Here is an 18,753-nt window from a genome sequence, read left to right as displayed (position 1 = left end):
CACCAGACAGATGTTACCTCGTTGTCGATGCCTCCATTTCTTGTTGCTGCATGGTCCACAGATCTCCCACATGCGGGGTTGGCTCCACAGACAGTGCCCCACTGTCCAGGCCACTTCTGCCCATATACAGCACTGGGCCAGAGACAGCTTACAGCCAATCCTTGCTGGGGCAATGCCTCTTCGAATGCTGATGTGCCGATGGACACCAACCTTGTTACTGTGCAGCTGCCATTGCACCACTGCCATCACCACCACTGTAATCATCATCGAGTCATCTGAGTAGTCGGGTGGCTTCCTCATCCATGTTGGCTTTCTGCCAGCAGTGATCCAGCCAGCATGCTCCTCTGTTTTCGAGGGCTGCTGCCTGTGGCATCAGCTCTGCAGAAGGAGGGAGGGATGTGGTGCCCTGCCCATACAATCCACCACTATAGGGTTTTTGTCCAGCATCAGCAATGGGTAGCTGGAACAAGCACAGCATAATCACCCACAGCCAGAGCCCCAGCCAGCAAATATGAACACACTGGGCCACAGCCAGTGGGGCCTCATCCATTTGCATCTTCACTACCACATGCAAACATTTTCTACTCAGATAAGTTCTGCGCCAGTGAACATTCTATTGTCAGTGATAGCACTCTGCACTTGGACAGTTAATGTTTCTCCAATCTTGTCGTTATTCAGCGTCCCGTTATCAGCCGATGTAATTTTTGTATATGTTGTTATTGTCAATAAAGAGTATAGATTTACTGTCCACTTTTAGACACCTAACATAAAAAAATCAGTATACAGGGAACAAATACGCATGTTTGGCTAATTGTGATAAGAGACCTATAAAGAAGTGATTATTTAGGAAAACCATGAATAGTAAGTTGCAGAAGCTACTTGTGGCATCTCTACAATACCTGATCTACACGAGTTACACCTATTTCATACCAGGCAAGAAAAGCAATTATTTCTGTCTCCTGATAATGCACGTGTTGTAATAAATTCAAACTATCAGAAAGTAATGGAAAAAACAGTAACTACATTGATTTCTTAATTCATTTGAGATGACACCTGAATCTCACTTAGGCACTGGCATTCCGGATCCATCTGCAGTGTGTTAAAATAATATTAACCCTTGCCTGTAAATGGCTGTCACTAAATTTTGGTACATCACAGGATACTTCCCTCTCAAAAATATCCTAAATAATTTCAGAAGTAATAAATTTCAGAAAAATACACTATTCACTGTCAAACTTTCACTACAAAATTATATTCTATCTGGAAACACAAAGTTTACCTAAAACATCTGATGAATGAACCAATATTTAAATGCTAATGTGTGTTAGAAATTCATGCATGTGCAGTTACCTGTTAAGATGTGTGTAAACAATATCATACAGTGTTTAACACACCAAAATGAAGGACTAGTGTCGAAGGTATTTGTCTGGAGTGAAGCCTTGTATGGATTTGAAAGTAGGATAATAAGTAGTTCAGGCAAGAAGCAATAGAATGCTACAGAAGAATGCTGGAGATTGGTGGGTAGAGCTAACTACTGAGGAAGTAATGGATAGAAATTGGGAGAAATGATATTTGTGGCATAACTTGACTTGAAAGATGAATGTTGTGGTGGAAGTGCTTCTTGTGATTTGTTGATGTCATTCTGATATTTGGAGTGTCCATTTAATCTTATAGACTGAAACCTGAGAAGTGCTTTTTATATATTTGATGTGCAATTGCATTAACTGTAGTCTGTAAGTTTTGGTCACTTACAATCATTGCAGAGTGTGGTCTAATTCTCTGCAGTCTCTCTACCTTTACTGATGTTATGTTGCCATAGTTATTCAGAGGTGAAGAGGCAAACAAAGGATAGAGTAGCATGAAAAGCTGTATGAAACCAGTCTTCAGACTGAAGACCACAAAAACATGTCGGCATTGGTCAGTAAAAAGCACCAAAAGTACAAACATTTATTCTAACAATGACGCAAGATAAACATAAGTTTTGTAGTACACTGGAAAATGAGCAACACAGACACACAACAATGTTGACAGAAATCTATGGAACAGGTATCATAAGCACAAAGGATGTTGATGGATTGTTCAGGCTACGTCCAGACAGCCAGTAAACTAAACATTCACAAGTGTAGTGTTAACATACCATTGACAGGGATTTGCATAATCAAAAGATTTGTTCCCCATCTGTACCATGCAAATAGCTACTTCAGGGATATCAACACAGGTGGAAACTCAATGGGATTGCACTGAGCATGTAACTGTCAGGAATTTTATTTGTGATGACTACATGTCTACATTGGCTGCACAGAAGCCAAGCCAACTTTTACTCATAAAAAATGAAGATTCTGAGTTGCGTGTGAAGTGCAGCATGCCAGGTGTATAAAACATGTGAACATGACACATCCAAATATTCTGCAATCTTTTTATAGTAGGAATTAAGAGTTTATATTGCCAAATTGTTCTAAAGTGGAAGCAACCATCACTGTTGCAGCACACAGCTGCCTGTGTCACATTTTGATGGATATCCAGAGATGTCAAAGAAAATGATAGTTTCCAATATCATTTCTAACTTTACAAAAAATCCTCTGGCCAGTTATATTAGTCTGGAGATAAATAAGTATATTTTGTTATTATCTTCCATTTTATTTGCTATTTGATACAAATCACCAAATGTTTTGAACACACAGTGCATTACTAGCAAAGTACTGACCTAAGATTCTTAAGGAGGAGTCCAACTTAATACAAGACTTTTCAGATCATGCAAAGTGTTAAAAAAAAGCTGAAAAACCTGAACTCTAAGAATGAAGGAGGGGAAACATAACTAGTGAAAAATTAAAAGTGAAATCTCAAGAGTTAGATAGAGAATTTTCATAACATTCAACACAAATCTATACATACATCCATCATATCTATTTCGCTGTTACTTCCTCTTCTGTTTGGTCTTTCCTATCTTATCTGTCATTATGATCTAGTGAAAGAGTCAGATTAAATTTAGACAACTAAAACATGTTATACTACTAAGTAATCAGCACAACAGCAATCTATCTGGGTATATAAAACACACAAAATTCAAAAATTAAGCACATCAATAAACCTGAGTGAGGCCTTTTAAAAGTAGAATTTATTTTTCACTCTGCGGCAAAGTGTCCGATGATATGAAAAAGTAATTTTCAACTCGTCATAAAATAGACTCTCAAATGTGTTCAGTTACATGTGGGAGACAATGTGAGGTTTAAAGAAAAGTTCAGAAAATTTCAAAATATATATATTTTAATGATACAAAATGACACGAGAATTAACTACAATATTTTCACAAAACAGTGCATGAGTACCTAAATAATTCATAGAAATCTCAAGCTTCTGTGATAAATATATATAAGTGACTAGAAAAGAAGCATCATGCATCCTTATTAAAGTTCTTTCGTGTCTTTTGATTTGTGTTTCTTTTTATATGCCCTCTGGACTTTCTGCATTGTAGTTATTATATTTGAAATATCAGAATAGAAATACTTATATGCTTCATTGCCTCCCTCATTATAAAACTCTGGCCTCACTTCACCATCTGGACCTGGCAAAATAATAACAATAACTGTACAACACTATTTATGTTAAAACCAGTCAAAAATTACAAATTTAAGGATAATTTGCAGTACAGCTTTGTGGACAAATATCAATGTTATCACAACATATACATCAATTTCAGTCAGAGAGATGCAAGATGTTTAATAAACTCACTCATGAAAATGATGCGTGGAATATAATCTCCATCTGGGGAAAATGAACTGCCTACCACTTTATCATCATCACCAACATTTACCATCACAAAATTGCTGCTCAATTCTTCTATTTCTTTGGACTCTGCAAACTGAGGTTTCAAAGCTGAAAACATAAAATATTGCTCACAAATGGACTGTGATTGCTTACATCAAAGCTAATACAATATTCAATTCATTATTTACAACTTTAATTGGTTGGTTTGTGAGATTAAAGGGACCAGACTGCTATGGTCATCGGTCCCACAACATTAATTAATTGTTCATTTACTCACATATTATTTTACAATGACATTAGACTTATCAACTTTATTCACTACTAGCAAACCAGGCAATGCTTCGCAACTGCTAAATATGTATGGGATTGGGTATGCATCCTACTCTCCTTCTCCTTCTCTTCTCTCTTGCTGTCCATCACCTTCTCCACCCTCTCTCTGTCCACCTCTTCCTCATCACCTACCCCCCACCACCACCTCATCCTCTCTCTGTCTATTCCCCCACCCCCCCTCCTCCTCTTTCCATCTCCTCTCCCCACCCCTCACAGACCTTGAGCCTTGTTTATCGTTATTGCCAACAAAGCCTTGACTAGGAACTGAAATAATTTACAATACATGGGTAAATCAGTTGGGAACATTGGTGTATGGGGTACGAGAGACCTCTCCTGCCGCTGAGCTTCCGAGGATAGAAACTTCGATGAGTGTATTTCGCATAGTTTTAATCTACAAATGGGCTGGATAACAAAGTTTTGGACTATTCAGACTCCATAGTAGTATTCTAATCATAAGTTGATAATCCAGAGATACAACTTTCCCATTCTCTATTAAAACTGACAGTAAGAAAGAAAACAAAACAGCACTTAGTTGTGTATTCAGTTTTTGTTTATATGTAAGGAGAAAGTGTGAGTGTGTGTGTGTACTTATACATATTTTAAATGAACTACTGTGCAAGAAAGAACACAAAAATGCACATTTTCAAAGCATAGTATGGCACAGCATTTTCTTTCTCATAATTGGTTTTAACAGAAAACCTGTACATTGGTGTTCAAAAAATATATAGCCTATGTCTTTCTGGATGTTTATTACAGTATTGTGTAAAAATCTGAAGTGCACTGATCCATAACTTTTCGAGAGTTTCGCTAACAACGTTTCCCCTTTACACAACACACTGATATTTATATACCATACATATTTAAAACATATGTAGCCTCTGAAGCTATATCCAAATGAAAATAAAAATGTTAAGCAACAACTTGTCTTTATATATAGTAGTATAGACTGAAACTTAATTAATAGTTAAACATGCACATGATCAACTAAAGGTCCGGATAATTCCAAAACTAATGTTATACTATTTATTCACATCTCATCATAACATGTCACTGCACACACTGGACAAACAAAGCTGTTCAACTAACATTAGGACCGTTATTATACCCCTGCCTCATTTTAACAGAACCTTCCATCAGTTCTTGGTAGAACAACATTATAATAAATTAAAAGCACCAGTTTGCTTTTGTTCCTGCCTCATTCTTAGCGCATTCATTTGTCTGTCTGCAATTCTGAGTCTGCATGCCTACACATTATAGGAGATACCAAGTTCATGACCATCACAGATCTAGGATACACAATTTTCCAGTAACAGAGATTATACTCTAAAAGAGTGTTGCAGAATGACAGACACACATCATTTTTAAATTTTTATCAATCCTTATTATTTTTATTAATCACATATTTGTGACACTTAAGCAGTACTTTACAGTACAGTATCTCTTATTTAAAAGGCATGCATTTTAGAAAACACTGATGTTAGTTTTCTCTTTAAGCAATTTATTGTATAGTTTGATTACTTGGTATAATTTATTATTTTAATTTTTAAGTTTCATCAAAACACATTCAGGAAAAAAGCTGTTAATATGATAAGTGCTAATGTTTTCTTACTGTGAATAACACTGGTTGTGTAGATGTACTCAGGATTTGCTGGTATAATCCCCAACTCTTTAAAGAGATTTTTACGAGTTCAATTATTGTTTTTAATTGACTGAGTAGCAATGAAAATTTAGATACACAAGAAGAATAAAATACAACTGTTAGACAAAATTTTGGGAGAACTGCCAGATGTTTGCAACTTCCTGCCACAATATTTCGGCGCAGTCTTCTGGGCATCTTCACGTGACACTGGCAAAAACTCCCTGAGCTCTGGTATTTAAGGCCCCGCCGGCACATGCGTGGTGGATTCACTTGGCATTGCGCATGCGCTACTTGAGCGCATTCAATTCTGCAGCGCTGCACGCCCTCCGTTGTGAAAACTCACTGCACCGATATCAATTCGATTATCTTCCTGCAGTTCCATCACAGAACTACGCCGCCTACAGAGGCCATGAAGTGTTTCGATGATTGGATTCCAGGCCAAATTCATTTGGAAATCACCGTCACGATTAATAAGAGACTCACTGTCAGACAGCCATATTTCCAAGGACTCATTAATAATAGAGCTCCAAAAGTTAGACATATGGGCCACAATTTTTCTCTCATTGTAATTCATGACACGACCAATGGAAATACAGTGTTCGGCGATGGCAGACTTATAAGGCTGAAGAAGGTGAGTATGCCACTGATGTTCCACAATGCGATCCTGCACAGTACGCGTCGTTTGCCTTATATAAGATCTGCAGCATTCACACGGAATCCTGTAAACACCTGCCTTGCGCAGCTCTAGGTCATCTTTGACAGGTCTCAACAGTGACAAAATTTTTGCAAGAGGGCAAAAGATTGCTTTGACTTTATATTTTCTTAGTATTCTCCCTATTTGCACTGCAATATTACCAATATATGGTAAATAGGCAGTTATTTTAAAGGCCTCTTTCTCTTCTTTGCTCCGTCATTTACAGGTCTGCAGTGCTCTCTCCACTTGCTGGGATGGAAACCCATTCTTCAGAAATACAGTCTGTAGGTGCTCCAGTTCTGTTTGCAAACTATTGGTGTCAGAAATGACGTGGACTCGGTGAAGCAATGTCCTCAAAACACCCATTGTTTGTGCTGGATGGTGGAAACTAGCTGCTTGTAAGTAAAGGTCTGTGTGAGTGGGCTTTCTATATACCGAATGACCAAGTGTGCCATCGCTCTTACATTGCACCAAGATGTCTAAAAATGGCAGGCAATCTTCCTTCTCCAACTCCATAGTAAATTTTATGTTTTCGTGTATGGAGTTCAGATGTTGTAGAAACTCTCGCAGACGATCCAAATCATGAGGCCAAACTATAAAAGTATCATCAACATATCGCCAAAATACTGTTGGTTTAAAGGGGCTGAGGCGAGTGCTTGCTCCTCAAAATCTAACATAAAAAGATTGGCCACCAGGGGAGGCAAATGACTCTCCATGCCAACATCGTCCGATTGCTCATAAAATTCATTGTTAAATAAAAAATATGTAGAGGAGAGGGTGTGCTCAAATAGTGCTGTAATGTCAGCTCTAAACCTATCGCCAATGAGATGTAGTGAGTCCACAACAGATACATTTGTAAAAAGTGAAACAAACTATTTCAAAACTGACCAACTAGTCATAACTTTGAAGGCTGCAATAACTTAAGTCTGCTGATAAAATCACTAGAATTCTTTATGTGATGTGGACACTGTTCTACCATTGATTTGAGCAAAGACGCCAAATACTTTGCTAAGTCGTAAGTGGCTGCTCCAATATTACTCACAATTGGACGTAATGGCACGTTATCCTTGTGGATCTTCGGCAATCCATATAGCCTAGGTGGAACTGAACTATTTGTTTCAGTGTCTTAATTACCTCCTTTGGTAAGGAACTGTTAGTTAGAAGTTCTGCTGTTTTCCGCACAACGTGGGTAGTAGGATCCTTATCTATTTTGCAATATGTTGAGTTGCTTAATAAAACAGTGATCTTATTAATATAGCCCTCCTGTAGCATTAAACAGTAGCATTATCTTTGTCTGATTTAAGTACCACTGTATCCGGGGCTGCTCACAAGTTCCAGAGAGCTGCCCTCTTCATAGGTGAGGACAGATAAGGATCCTGCTACCCAAGTGGTGCAGAAAACAGAACTTCTAACTAACAGTTCCTTACCAAAGGAGGTAATTAAGACACTGAAACCAAATAGTTCAGTTCCGCCTAGGCTATATGGATTGCTGAAGATCCACAAGGATAATGTGCCATTACGTCCAATTGTGAGTAATACTGGAGCAGCCACTTACGACTTAGCAAAGTATTTGGCGCCTTTGTTCAAACCAATGGTAGGAAAGTGTCCACATCACATAAAGAATTCTAGTGATTTTATCAGCAGACTTAAGTTATTGCAGCTGCAAAGTTATGACTTGTTGGTCAGTTTTGACATAGTTTGTTTCACTTTTTACAAATGTACCTCTTGTGGACTCACTACATCTCATAGGCAATAGACTTGGAACTGACATTACAGCACTATTTGAGCACACCCTCTCCTCTACATATTTTTAATTTAACAACTAGTTTTATGAGCAATCGGACGGTGATGCCAAGGGGAGTCCTTTGTCTCCCCTGGTGGGCAATCTTTTGATGGAAGATTTTGAGGAGCAATCACTCGCTTCAGCCGCTTTGAAACCAACAGTATTTTGGCGATATGTTGATGATAATTTAATAGTTTGGCCTCATGGTTTGGATAGTCTGCTAGAGTTCCTACAACATCTGAACTCCATACACGAAAACATAAAATTTACTTTGGAGATGGAGAATGAGGGATGCCTGCCGTTTTTAGATGTCTTGGAGCAACGTAAGAGCAATAGCACACTTGGTCATCCAGTATACAGAAAGCCCACTCACACAGACCTTTACTTACAAGCAGCTAGTTTCCACCATCCAGCACAAATGAAGGGTGTTTTGAAGATATTGCTTCACCGAGCCCACGTCATCTCTGACACCGATAGTTTGCAAACAGAACTGGAGCACCTGCAGACTGTATTTCTGAAGAATGGGTATTCATCCCAGGAAGTGGAGAGAGTGCTGCAGACCTGTAAATGACGGAGCAAAGAAGAGGAAGAGGCCTTTAAAACGACTGCCTATTTACCATACATTGGTAATATTTCAGTGCAAATAGGCAGAATACTAAGAAAATATAAAGTGAAAGCAATCTTTCATCCTCCTGCAAAAATGTTGTCACTGTTGGGATCTGTCAAAGATGACCTAGAGCTGTGCAAGGCTGATGTTTACAGGATTCTGTGTGAATGTGGCAAATCTTAAGTAGGGCAAATGATGCATACCTTGCAGGATCACATTGTGGAACATCAGCGGCATGCTCACCTTCTTCAGCCTTGTAAGACTGCCATCGCCGAACACTGTATTTCCACTGGTCATGTCATGAATTACAATGAGACAAAAATTGTGGCCCATATGTCTAACTTTTAGAGTTCTATTATTAATGAGTCCTTGGAAATATGGCTGTCTGACAGTGAGTCTCTTATTAATCGTGACGGTGGTTTCCAAATGAATTTGGCCTGGAATCCAATCATCGAAACACTTCATGGCCTCTGTAGCCGGCGTAGTTCTGTGACAGAACTGCAGGAAGATAATTGAATTGATATCAGCACAGTGAGTTTTCACAACGGAGGGCGCGCAGCACAGCAGAATTGAATGCACTCAAGTAGCGCATGTGCATCGCCATGTGAATCCACCAAGCATGTGCCGGCGGGGCCTTAAATACCAGAGCTCAGGGAGTTTTTGCCAGTATCATCTGAAGATGGCCAGAAGATACTGCACCGAAATATTGTGGCAGGAAGTTACAAACATCCAGCAGTTCTTCCGAAATTTTGTGGAACAATATGTATGCTGTGAAAGTTTTAAATCTCACATAAAATACAGCTGTTTACAAAGGTAGACACAATTCAATAAGTTTAATCATCTTCACTACTAACACTTATAAGATCAAATATCTACTGCATAAAAACTGATACCATAATAAATAAAATTATGAGCATATACTCAAAGACTTGTTAGTCACTACTTGACTTAACACTGAGGTTAACTGAAATACGAGAGTCACTTATATGAAAACTTGAAATTTGCAATAACAATGCAATATATTACAACAGTACGATGACAGAAATTATGTGAATAATCCTACATGAGGCAGCAAAATGAAAATGTACTGCCATAACAGTTGTACTGTAAAGTTGTACGTCTAACTGGGATTCGTGTGAAACAAGACCAATAACATTATTCCAAATATATATGAATGAAAGGACTTATTTGTGAGAATTATCACATGTGATGAAACCAGAAGCCACAATTAGGAAATGGAAGTAAAGACACAGTGCAAGCAATTAACGGCATCAACCATATTCACCAAAGCCAAGGAAGTTTAAGAGACAACTTGCAGCCAGGACTATAATCACTCTCCTTTACAATAATGAAAGCTTCACATTGGAGCAACACATGCACAGAGAGCTCACAGTCTCTGTGCATCATTTACAGATACCTGGAAAACAATCTTCATCCTCGAATCAAATAAAAGTGATTTGGATTACCGTCCAGTGGGGTCATCATGTAGAAAAAAACATTCAAGGCATAGTACACTCATGCAGCAGTCGCGCAACAAAATATGATTCCAGCTTAAAGTAAGTTCCTCACATACCTACCAAATTTTAAACAAATCAAATGTCTGGGGCCCTATAAGGGGTAGGTTCAGCACTACTTCTTGATGAAGGCATACTGTACAGTGAATGAGTGGTTCCACATATATCAAAATATTAATGCAGAATTCAGGTACCTTTTAAATATCTGAGAATTTGATTTGTGTGTGTGTGTGTGTTGTGGTAAAGGGTGGGGAGGGGTCACTGAGAAATCTACCTCATCCCACAAGACTCCATACATCTGCAACAGCCCTGCACGACACGCAAGACAATGAAGATCTGGGACTCACTGCCAGCACCCACAAGAGTTAAGTTTCCCAGATGACTCCACTCCCAGTGGCCTTAGAGATCCAGTTGACTCTGGACATCAATCACCACTCCAATACCCTGACAGAGATGGCACGACATGTTACTTTCTGCCCTTGTGTTCTGCTACAGAATGTATCCCAATTAGAATATAATTTACACAAAGTAATGGGTAACAAGAAACTGCCCCCATACCATAAGTTGTATGCCTGTAACATACCAGTGGTAACATTCTCACATCTGAAGAATCATGTAAGTTAATTCTGTAGCCTATAGATTGCCTTATGGCAACAGCCAACTATCTCTGAACTTCACTTGTAGCTAAGCTGCACCAACGTCTACATTTTTCCACATGTATGCATGTTATTGGAAACTGGATATTATGTGGCTAAATGATAATTTCTTTTGCACATATTGGGACACTTTTGGGACTAGTTTTTGTTAACTGGCATCTAGATTTCAGCCATTATATATTCTGTACGTGTAATAAAGTGTGTTTACACTGCAGATATAAAACAAATGAAAAATTAAGAATGATGTTCACTTTTATAACTGCTTTTCTCTTCTTTCCCTACTCCTGAGAAATTAACGCCATTGAGGAGCTAATGTTCAATATCCAACAGAAGCTCTTTCTGTTGTTAATAGCGATTGTGTTCAGTCACACTTCTATATTTCATTACAAAATTAAATAAAAACTAATGTAATTAAAAATACTGCACCAAGTGATAGTGCTATGAGAAAAAATAAAAATAGATATAACTGTCAGCATAGCATATACAGGGTGTGACAAAAAGGTACGGTCAAACTTTCAGGAAACATTCCTCACACACAAAGAATGAAAATATGTTATGTGGACATATGTCCGGAAATGCTTACTTTCCATGGTAGAGCTCATTTTATTACTTCTCTTCAAATCACATTAATCATGGAATGGAAACACACAGCAACAGAACGTACCAGCGTGACTTCAAACACTTTGTTACAGGAATTGTTCAAAATGTCCTCCGTTAGCGAATATACATGCATCCACCCTCCATCGCATGGAATCCCTGATGCAGCCCTGGAGAATGGCATATTGTATCACAGCCGTCCACAATACGAGCACGAAGAGTCTCTACATTTGGTACCGAGGTTGCGTAGACAACAGCTTTCAAATGCCTCCATAAATGAAAGTCAAGAGGGTTGAGGTCAGGAGAGCGTGGAGGTCATGGAATTGGTCCACCTCTACCAATCCATTGGTCACCAAAGCGTAAGAACACTTTGACTGAAATGTGCAGGAGCTCCATCGTGCATGAACCACATGTTGTGTCCTACTTGTAAAGGCACATGTTCTAGCACCACAGGTAGAGTGTCCCATATGAAATCATGATAACATGCTCCATTGAGCATAGGTGGACGAAACTAAAATGAGCTCTAACATGGAAATTAAGTGTTTCCAGACACATGTCCACATAACATCTTTTCTTTATTTGTGTGTGAGGAATGTTTCCTGAAAGTTTGGCCGTACCTTTTTGTAAAACCCTGTATAATGACACACAAAAAATACTGTAACCATAAAGTTAACAACATTAACTTACAAACTGAACCCTTGCAATACGTATTACGCAACAAAAATAGCATGCACAAAAAAATTAATGTTATTAAAAGTTACATATACACGGTGTCCCATTTATCTTGCTCACCCAAAATAACTTTTTCTAATGTGTTGAATGAAAAATTGTTTCAACCAATGTTTTTCAGCAACACTGGGTAGTTCTTGCTGAGTTTTTATGTTTTATGCCTCTCCACAGGTGTAGAAGATTTAGGGTAGAGGTTAAATTTTTTAAATGGAACCATGTACATTTTATTCAAGAATACACTTATCCCCTCCAAGAGCTACTCAGAAGTGATCACATTGTATCATTTCTGTCAATAAAAGGTAATATGCAAACTATGCAGAGTACACAGGTTGTGAAGAAACTGAGCTGTCTACTGCCTTGGTTGTACATATAACATACCTGTTGTGCTGCAGTAGCGGTGTGGGTGCATGTCAGCACAGGTACTCTTCTCTCCCCCACGAACCTCATTTGATGTTGGTTTAGTGTATAGTACACTGCAAACCAGTGTTGTCATGCATCAGAGTAACTTAGTAGCTGCTCTGGCGGTAGTACACATTGTGAATACAGTTCTTGTTGTGTAAAGGTGTATGATGCACACGCATACTGATAAGGTAGAAATGCTGCTCATCTACGGAGGAAATACGTTCATAAGAAATGATTTAGTAATTTGCATTTTTACGTTCACTACTGTTACAGAACATTGTGATTATTATGTTATTACGTCTATGTTGCAGTCTACTGTACATACCTGAACTGTAACTTGCTGTGGCCGGGCTAAATTCTTTTCAGGCACAAATACTATACAGCCTTCTTGCTGAACGTTCAATGATCTCATTTTTCATCTACGTAAAACAGGAAGCTTAAATACAAGTTCTCAAAACTGTTTTAGAACATGAACAGACAAAGCTGTTAAGTCGCTGTGCTCACTGCTGCAGATGTGAATCCTCAAGTCAGCACATGATGAATTCAACATGAAGTTGTTGTTTTGAAAATAAGTGCACATCACATTCAGCAATGCCATAAGTTTCATCCTTACTATGTTCATAAGTTTCATCCTTACTATGTTCATTTTCCCCCCATGAACCATGGACCTTGCCGTTGGTGGGGAGGCTTGCGTGCCTCAGCGATACAGATAGCCGTACCGTAGGTGCAACCACAACGGAGGGGTATCTGTTGAGAGGCCAGACAAACATGTGGTTCCTGAAGAGGGGCAGCAGCCTTTTCAGTAGTTGCAGGGGCAACAGTCTGGATGATTGACTGATCTGGCCTTGTAACAATAACCAAAACGGCCTTGCTGTGCTGGTACTGCGAACGGCTGAAAGCAAGGGGAAACTACAGCCATAATTTTTCCCGAGGACATGCAGCTTTACTGTATGATTAAATGACGATGGCGTCCTCTTGGGTAAAATATTCCGGAGGTAAAATAGTCCCCCATTCGGATCTCCGGGCGGGGACTACTCAAGAGGACGTCGTTATCAGGAGAAAGAAAACTGGCGTTCTACGGATCGGAGCGTGGAATGTCAGATCCCTTAATCGGGCAGGTAGGTTAGAAAATTTAAAAAGGGAAATGGATAGGTTAAAGTTAGATATAGTGGGAATTAGTGAAGTTCGGTGGCAGGAGGAACAAGACATGGTCAGGTGATTACAGGGTTATAAATACAAAATCAAATAGGGGTAATGCAGGAGTAGGTTTAATAATGAATAAAAAAATAGAAGTGCGGGTTAGCTACTACAAACAGCATAGTGAACGCATTATTGTGGCCAAGATAGATACGAAGCCCATACCTACTACAGTAGTACAAGTTTATATGCCAACTAGCTCTGCAGATGATGTAGAAATTGATGAAATGTATGACGAGATAAAAGAAATTATCCAGGTAGTGAAGGGAGACGAAAATTTAATAGTCATGGGTGACTGGAATTCGTCAGTAGGAAAAGGGAGAGAAGGAAACATAGTAGGTGAATATGGATTGGGGGAAAGAATTCAAAGAGGAAGCCTCCTTGTAGAATTTTGCACAGAGCACAGCTTAAACATAGCTAACACTTGGTTCAAGAATCATAAAAGAAGGTTGTATACCTGGAAGAATCCTGGAGATACTAAAAGGTATCAGATAGATTATATAATGGTAAGACAGAGATTTAGGAACCAGGTTTTAAATTGTAAGACATTTCCAGGGGCAGATGTGGATTCTGACCACAATCTATTGGTTATGACCTGTAGAATAAAACTGAAGAAACTGCAAAAAGGTGGGAATTTAAGGAGATGGGACCTGGATAAACTGAAAGAACCAGAGGTTGTACAGAGTTTCAGGGAGAGCCTAAGTGAACAATTGACAGGAATGGGGGAAAGAAATACAGTAGAAGAAGAATGGGTAGCTTTGAGGGCTGAATTAGTGAAGGCAGCAGAGGATCAAGTAGGTAAAAAGACGAGGGCTAATAGAAATCCTTGGGTAACAGAAGAAATATTGAATTTAATTGATGAAAGGATACAATATAAAAATGCAGTAAATGAAGCAGGCAAAAAGGAATACAAACGTCACAAAAATGAGATTGACAGGAAGTGCAAAATGGCTAAGCAGGAATGGTTAGAGGACAAATGTAAGGATGCAGAGGCTTGTCTCACTAGGGGTAGGATAGATATTGCCTACAGGAAAATTAAAGAGACCTTTGGAGAGAAGAGAACCACTTGTATGAATATCAAGAGTTCAGATGGCAACCCAGTTCTAAGCAAAGAAGGGAAGGCAGAAAGGTGGAAGGAGTATACAGAGGGTTTATACAAGGGCGATGTACTTGAGGACAATATTATGGAAATGGAAGAGGATGTAGATGAAGATGAAATGGGAGATAAGATACTGTGTGAAGAATTTGACAGAGCACTGAAAGACCTGAGTCGAAACAAGGCCCCGGGAGTAGACAACATTCCATTAGAACTACTGATGGCCTTGGGAGAGCCAGTCATGACAAAACTCTACCATCTGGTGAGCAAAATGTATGAGACAGGCGAAATACCCACAGACTTCAAGAAGAAAATAATAATTCCAATCCCAAAGAAAGCAGGTGTTGACAGATGTGAAAATTACCAAACTATCAGTTTAATAAGTCACAGTTGCAAAATACTAACGCAAATTCTTTACAGACGAATGGAAAAACTGATAGAAGCGGACCTCGGGGAAGATCAGTTTGGATTCCGTAGAAATGTTGGAACACATGAGGCAATACTAACCTAACGACTTATCTTAGAAGAAAGATTAAGAAAAGGCAAACCTACGTTTCTAGCATTTGTAGACTTAGAGAAAGCTTTTGACAATGTTAACTGGAATACTCTCTTTCAAATTCTGAAGTTGACAGGGGTAAAATACAGGGAGCGAAAGGCTATTTACAATTTGTACAGAAACCAGATGGCAGTTATAAGAGTCGAGGGGCATGAAAGGGAAGCAGTGGTTGGGATAGGAGTGAGACAGGGTTGTAGTCTCTCCCCGATGTTATTCAATCTGTATATTGAGCAAGCAGTAAAGGAAACAAAAGAAAAATTCAGAGTAGGTATTAAAATTCATGGAGAAGAAGTAAAAACTTTGAGGTTCGCCAATGACATTGTAATTCTGTCAGAGACAGCAAAGGACTTGGAAGAGCAGTTGAACGGAATGGACAGTGTCCTGAGAGGAGGGTATAAGATGAACATCAACAAAAGCAAAACGAGGATAATGGAATGTAGTCGAATTAAGTCGGGTGATGCTGAGGGGATTAGATTAGGAGATGAGACACTTAAAGTAGTAAAGGAGTTTTGCTATTTAGGGAGTAAAATAACTGATGATGGTCGAAGTAGAGAGGATATAAAATGTAGACTGGCAATGGCAAGGAAAGCGTTTCTGAAGAAGAGAAATTTGTTAACGTTGAGTATAGATTTAAGTGTCAGGAAGTCGTTTCTGAAAGTATTTGTATGGAGTGTAGCCATGTATGGAAGTGAAACATGGACGATAACCAGTGTGGACAAGAAGAGAATAGAAGCTTTCGAAATGTGGTGCTACAGAAGAATGCTGAAGATAAGGTGGGTAGATCACGTAACTAATGAGGAGGTATTGAATAGGATTGGGGAGAAGAGAAGTTTGTGGCACAACTTGACTAGAAGAAGGGATCGGTTGGTAGGACATGTTTTGAGGCATCAAGGGATCACAAATTTAGCATTGGAGGGCAGCGTGGAGGGTAAAAATCGTAGAGGGAGACCAAGAGGTGAATACACTAAGCAAATTCAGAAGGATGTAGGTTGCAGTAGGTACTGGGAGATGATGAAGCTTGCACAGGATAGAGTAGCATGGAGAGCTGCATCAAACCAGTCTCAGGACTGAAGACTACCACAACAACAACAACAACAACAACATGTTCATTTACACCAAGAACTTCATGGAAATGACTTCAACAATGTTGTTGTTGTGGTCTTCAGTCCTGAGACTGGTTTGATGCAGCTCTCCATGCTACTCTATCCTGTGCAAGCTTCTTCATCTCCCAGTACCTACTGCAACCTACATCTTTCTGAATCTGCTTAGTGTATTCATTTCGTGGACTCCCTCTACGATTTTTACCCTCCACGCTGCCCTCAAATACTAAATTGGTGATCCCTTGATGCCTCAGAACATGTCCTACCAACCGATCCCTTCTTCTAGTCAAGTTGTGCCACAAACTCCTCTCCTCTCCAATTCTATTCAGTACCTCCTCATTAGTTATGTGATCTACCCATCTAATCTTCAGCATTCTTCTGTAGCACCACATTTCGAAAGCTTCTATTCTCTTCTTGTCCAAACTATTTACCGTCCATGCTTCACTTCCATACATGGCTACACTCCATACAAATACTTTCAGAAATGACTTCCTGACACTTAAATCTATACTCGATGTTAACAAATTTCTCTTCTTCAGAAACGCTTTCCTTGCCATTGCCAGTCTACATTTTATATCCTCTCTACTTCGACCATCATCAGTTATTTTGCTCCCCAAATAGCAGAACTCCTTTACTACTTTAAGTGTCTCATTTCCTTATCTAATACCCTCAACATCACCCGACTTAATTCGACTACATTCCATTATCCTCGTTTTGCTTTTGCTGATGTTCATCTTATATCCTCCCTTCAAGACACCATCCAATCCGTTCAACTGCTCTTCCAAGTCCTTTGCTGTCTCTGACAGAATTAAAATGTCATCGGCGAACCTCAAAGTTTTATTTCTTCTCCATGGATTTTAATACCTACTCCGAATTTTTCTTTTGTTTCCTTTATTGCTTGCTCAATATACAGATTGAATAACATCGGGGAGAGGCTACAACCCTGTCTTACTCCCTTCCCAACCACTGCTTCCCTTTCATGTCCCTGACTCTTATAACTGCCATCTGGTTTCTGTACAAATTGTAAATAGCCTTTTGCTCCCTGTATTTTACCCCTGCCAACTTTAGAATTTGAAAGAGAGTATTCCTGTCAACATTGTCAAAAGCTTTCTCTAAGTCTACAAATGCTAGAAGCGTAGGTTTGCCTTTCCTTAATCTTTCTTCTAAGATAAGTCGTAAGGTCAGTATTGCCTCACGTGTGCCAGTATTTCTACGGAATCCAAACTGATCTTCCCCGAGGTCGGCTTCTACTAGTTTTTCCATTCGTCTGTAAAGAATTCGTGTTAGTATTTTGCAGCTGTGGCTTATTAAACTGATTGTTTGGTAATTCTCACATCTGTCAACAGCTGCTTCTTTGGGATTGGAATTATTATATTCTTCTTGAAGTCTGAGGGTATTTCGCCTGTCTCATACATTTTGCTCACCAGATGGTAGAGTTTTGTCAGGACTGGCTCTCCCAAGGCCATCAGTAGTTCCAATGGGATGTTGTCTACTCCGTGGGCCTTGTTTCAACTCAGGTCTTTTAGTGCTCTGTCAAACTCTTCACGCAGTACCTTATCTCCCATTTCGTCTTCGTCTACATCCTCTTCCATTTCCATAATATTGTCCTCAAGTACATCACCCTTGTATAGACCCTCTATATACTCCTTCCACCTTTCTGCTTTCCCTTCTTTGCTTAGAATTGGGTTTCCATCTGAGCTCTTGATGTTCATACAAGTGGTTCTCTTATCTCCAAAGGTGTCTTTAATTTTCCTGTAGGCGGTATCTATCTTACCCTTAGTGCGATAAGCCTCTACATCCTTACATTTGTCCTCTAGCCATCCCTGCTTAGCCATTTTGCACTTCCTGTCGATCTCATTTTTGAGACGTTTGTATTCCTTTTTGCCTGCTTCATTTACTGCATTTTTATATTGTATCCTTTCATCAATTAAATTCAATATTTCTTCTGTTACCCAAGGATTTCTACTAGCCCTCGTCTTTTTACCTACTTGATCCTCTGCTGCCTTCACTAATTCAGCCCTCAAAGCTACCCATTCTTCTTCTACTGTATTTCTTTCCCCCATTCCTGTCAATTGTTCACTTAGGCTC

General features: G+C 39.2%; 1 protein-coding gene across 2 annotated transcripts in view; it reads right to left on the bottom strand.

Annotated features, from left to right (window-relative positions):
• Positions 1 to 3,289: 3,289 nt before the first annotated feature.
• LOC126262579 (thioredoxin domain-containing protein 12-like) overlaps positions 3,290 to 18,753 on the bottom strand; it is a 56,904-nt gene continuing 41,440 nt past the window's right edge. Inside the window, exons 3-4 of one of the 2 annotated variants that reach the window (XM_049959314.1) lie at positions 3,730 to 3,873; positions 3,290 to 3,562 (exon numbers count right to left, since the gene is read on the bottom strand). In XM_049959314.1, coding sequence (XP_049815271.1) covers positions 3,405 to 3,562; positions 3,730 to 3,873 — 302 coding nt within the window. In that variant the 3' untranslated portion in view covers positions 3,290 to 3,404. The remainder of the gene's footprint in view (positions 3,563 to 3,729; positions 3,874 to 18,753) is intronic. The other variant, XM_049959313.1, reaches the window with a different exon arrangement.

The sequence above is a fragment of the Schistocerca nitens genome, chromosome 6 (genome assembly GCF_023898315.1).
Source record: "Schistocerca nitens isolate TAMUIC-IGC-003100 chromosome 6, iqSchNite1.1, whole genome shotgun sequence".
Lineage (NCBI taxonomy): Eukaryota > Metazoa > Arthropoda > Insecta > Orthoptera > Acrididae > Schistocerca > Schistocerca nitens.
The sequence above is the reverse complement of the archived record's forward strand: the minus strand, read 5'-3'. Positions and strand labels throughout refer to the sequence as shown.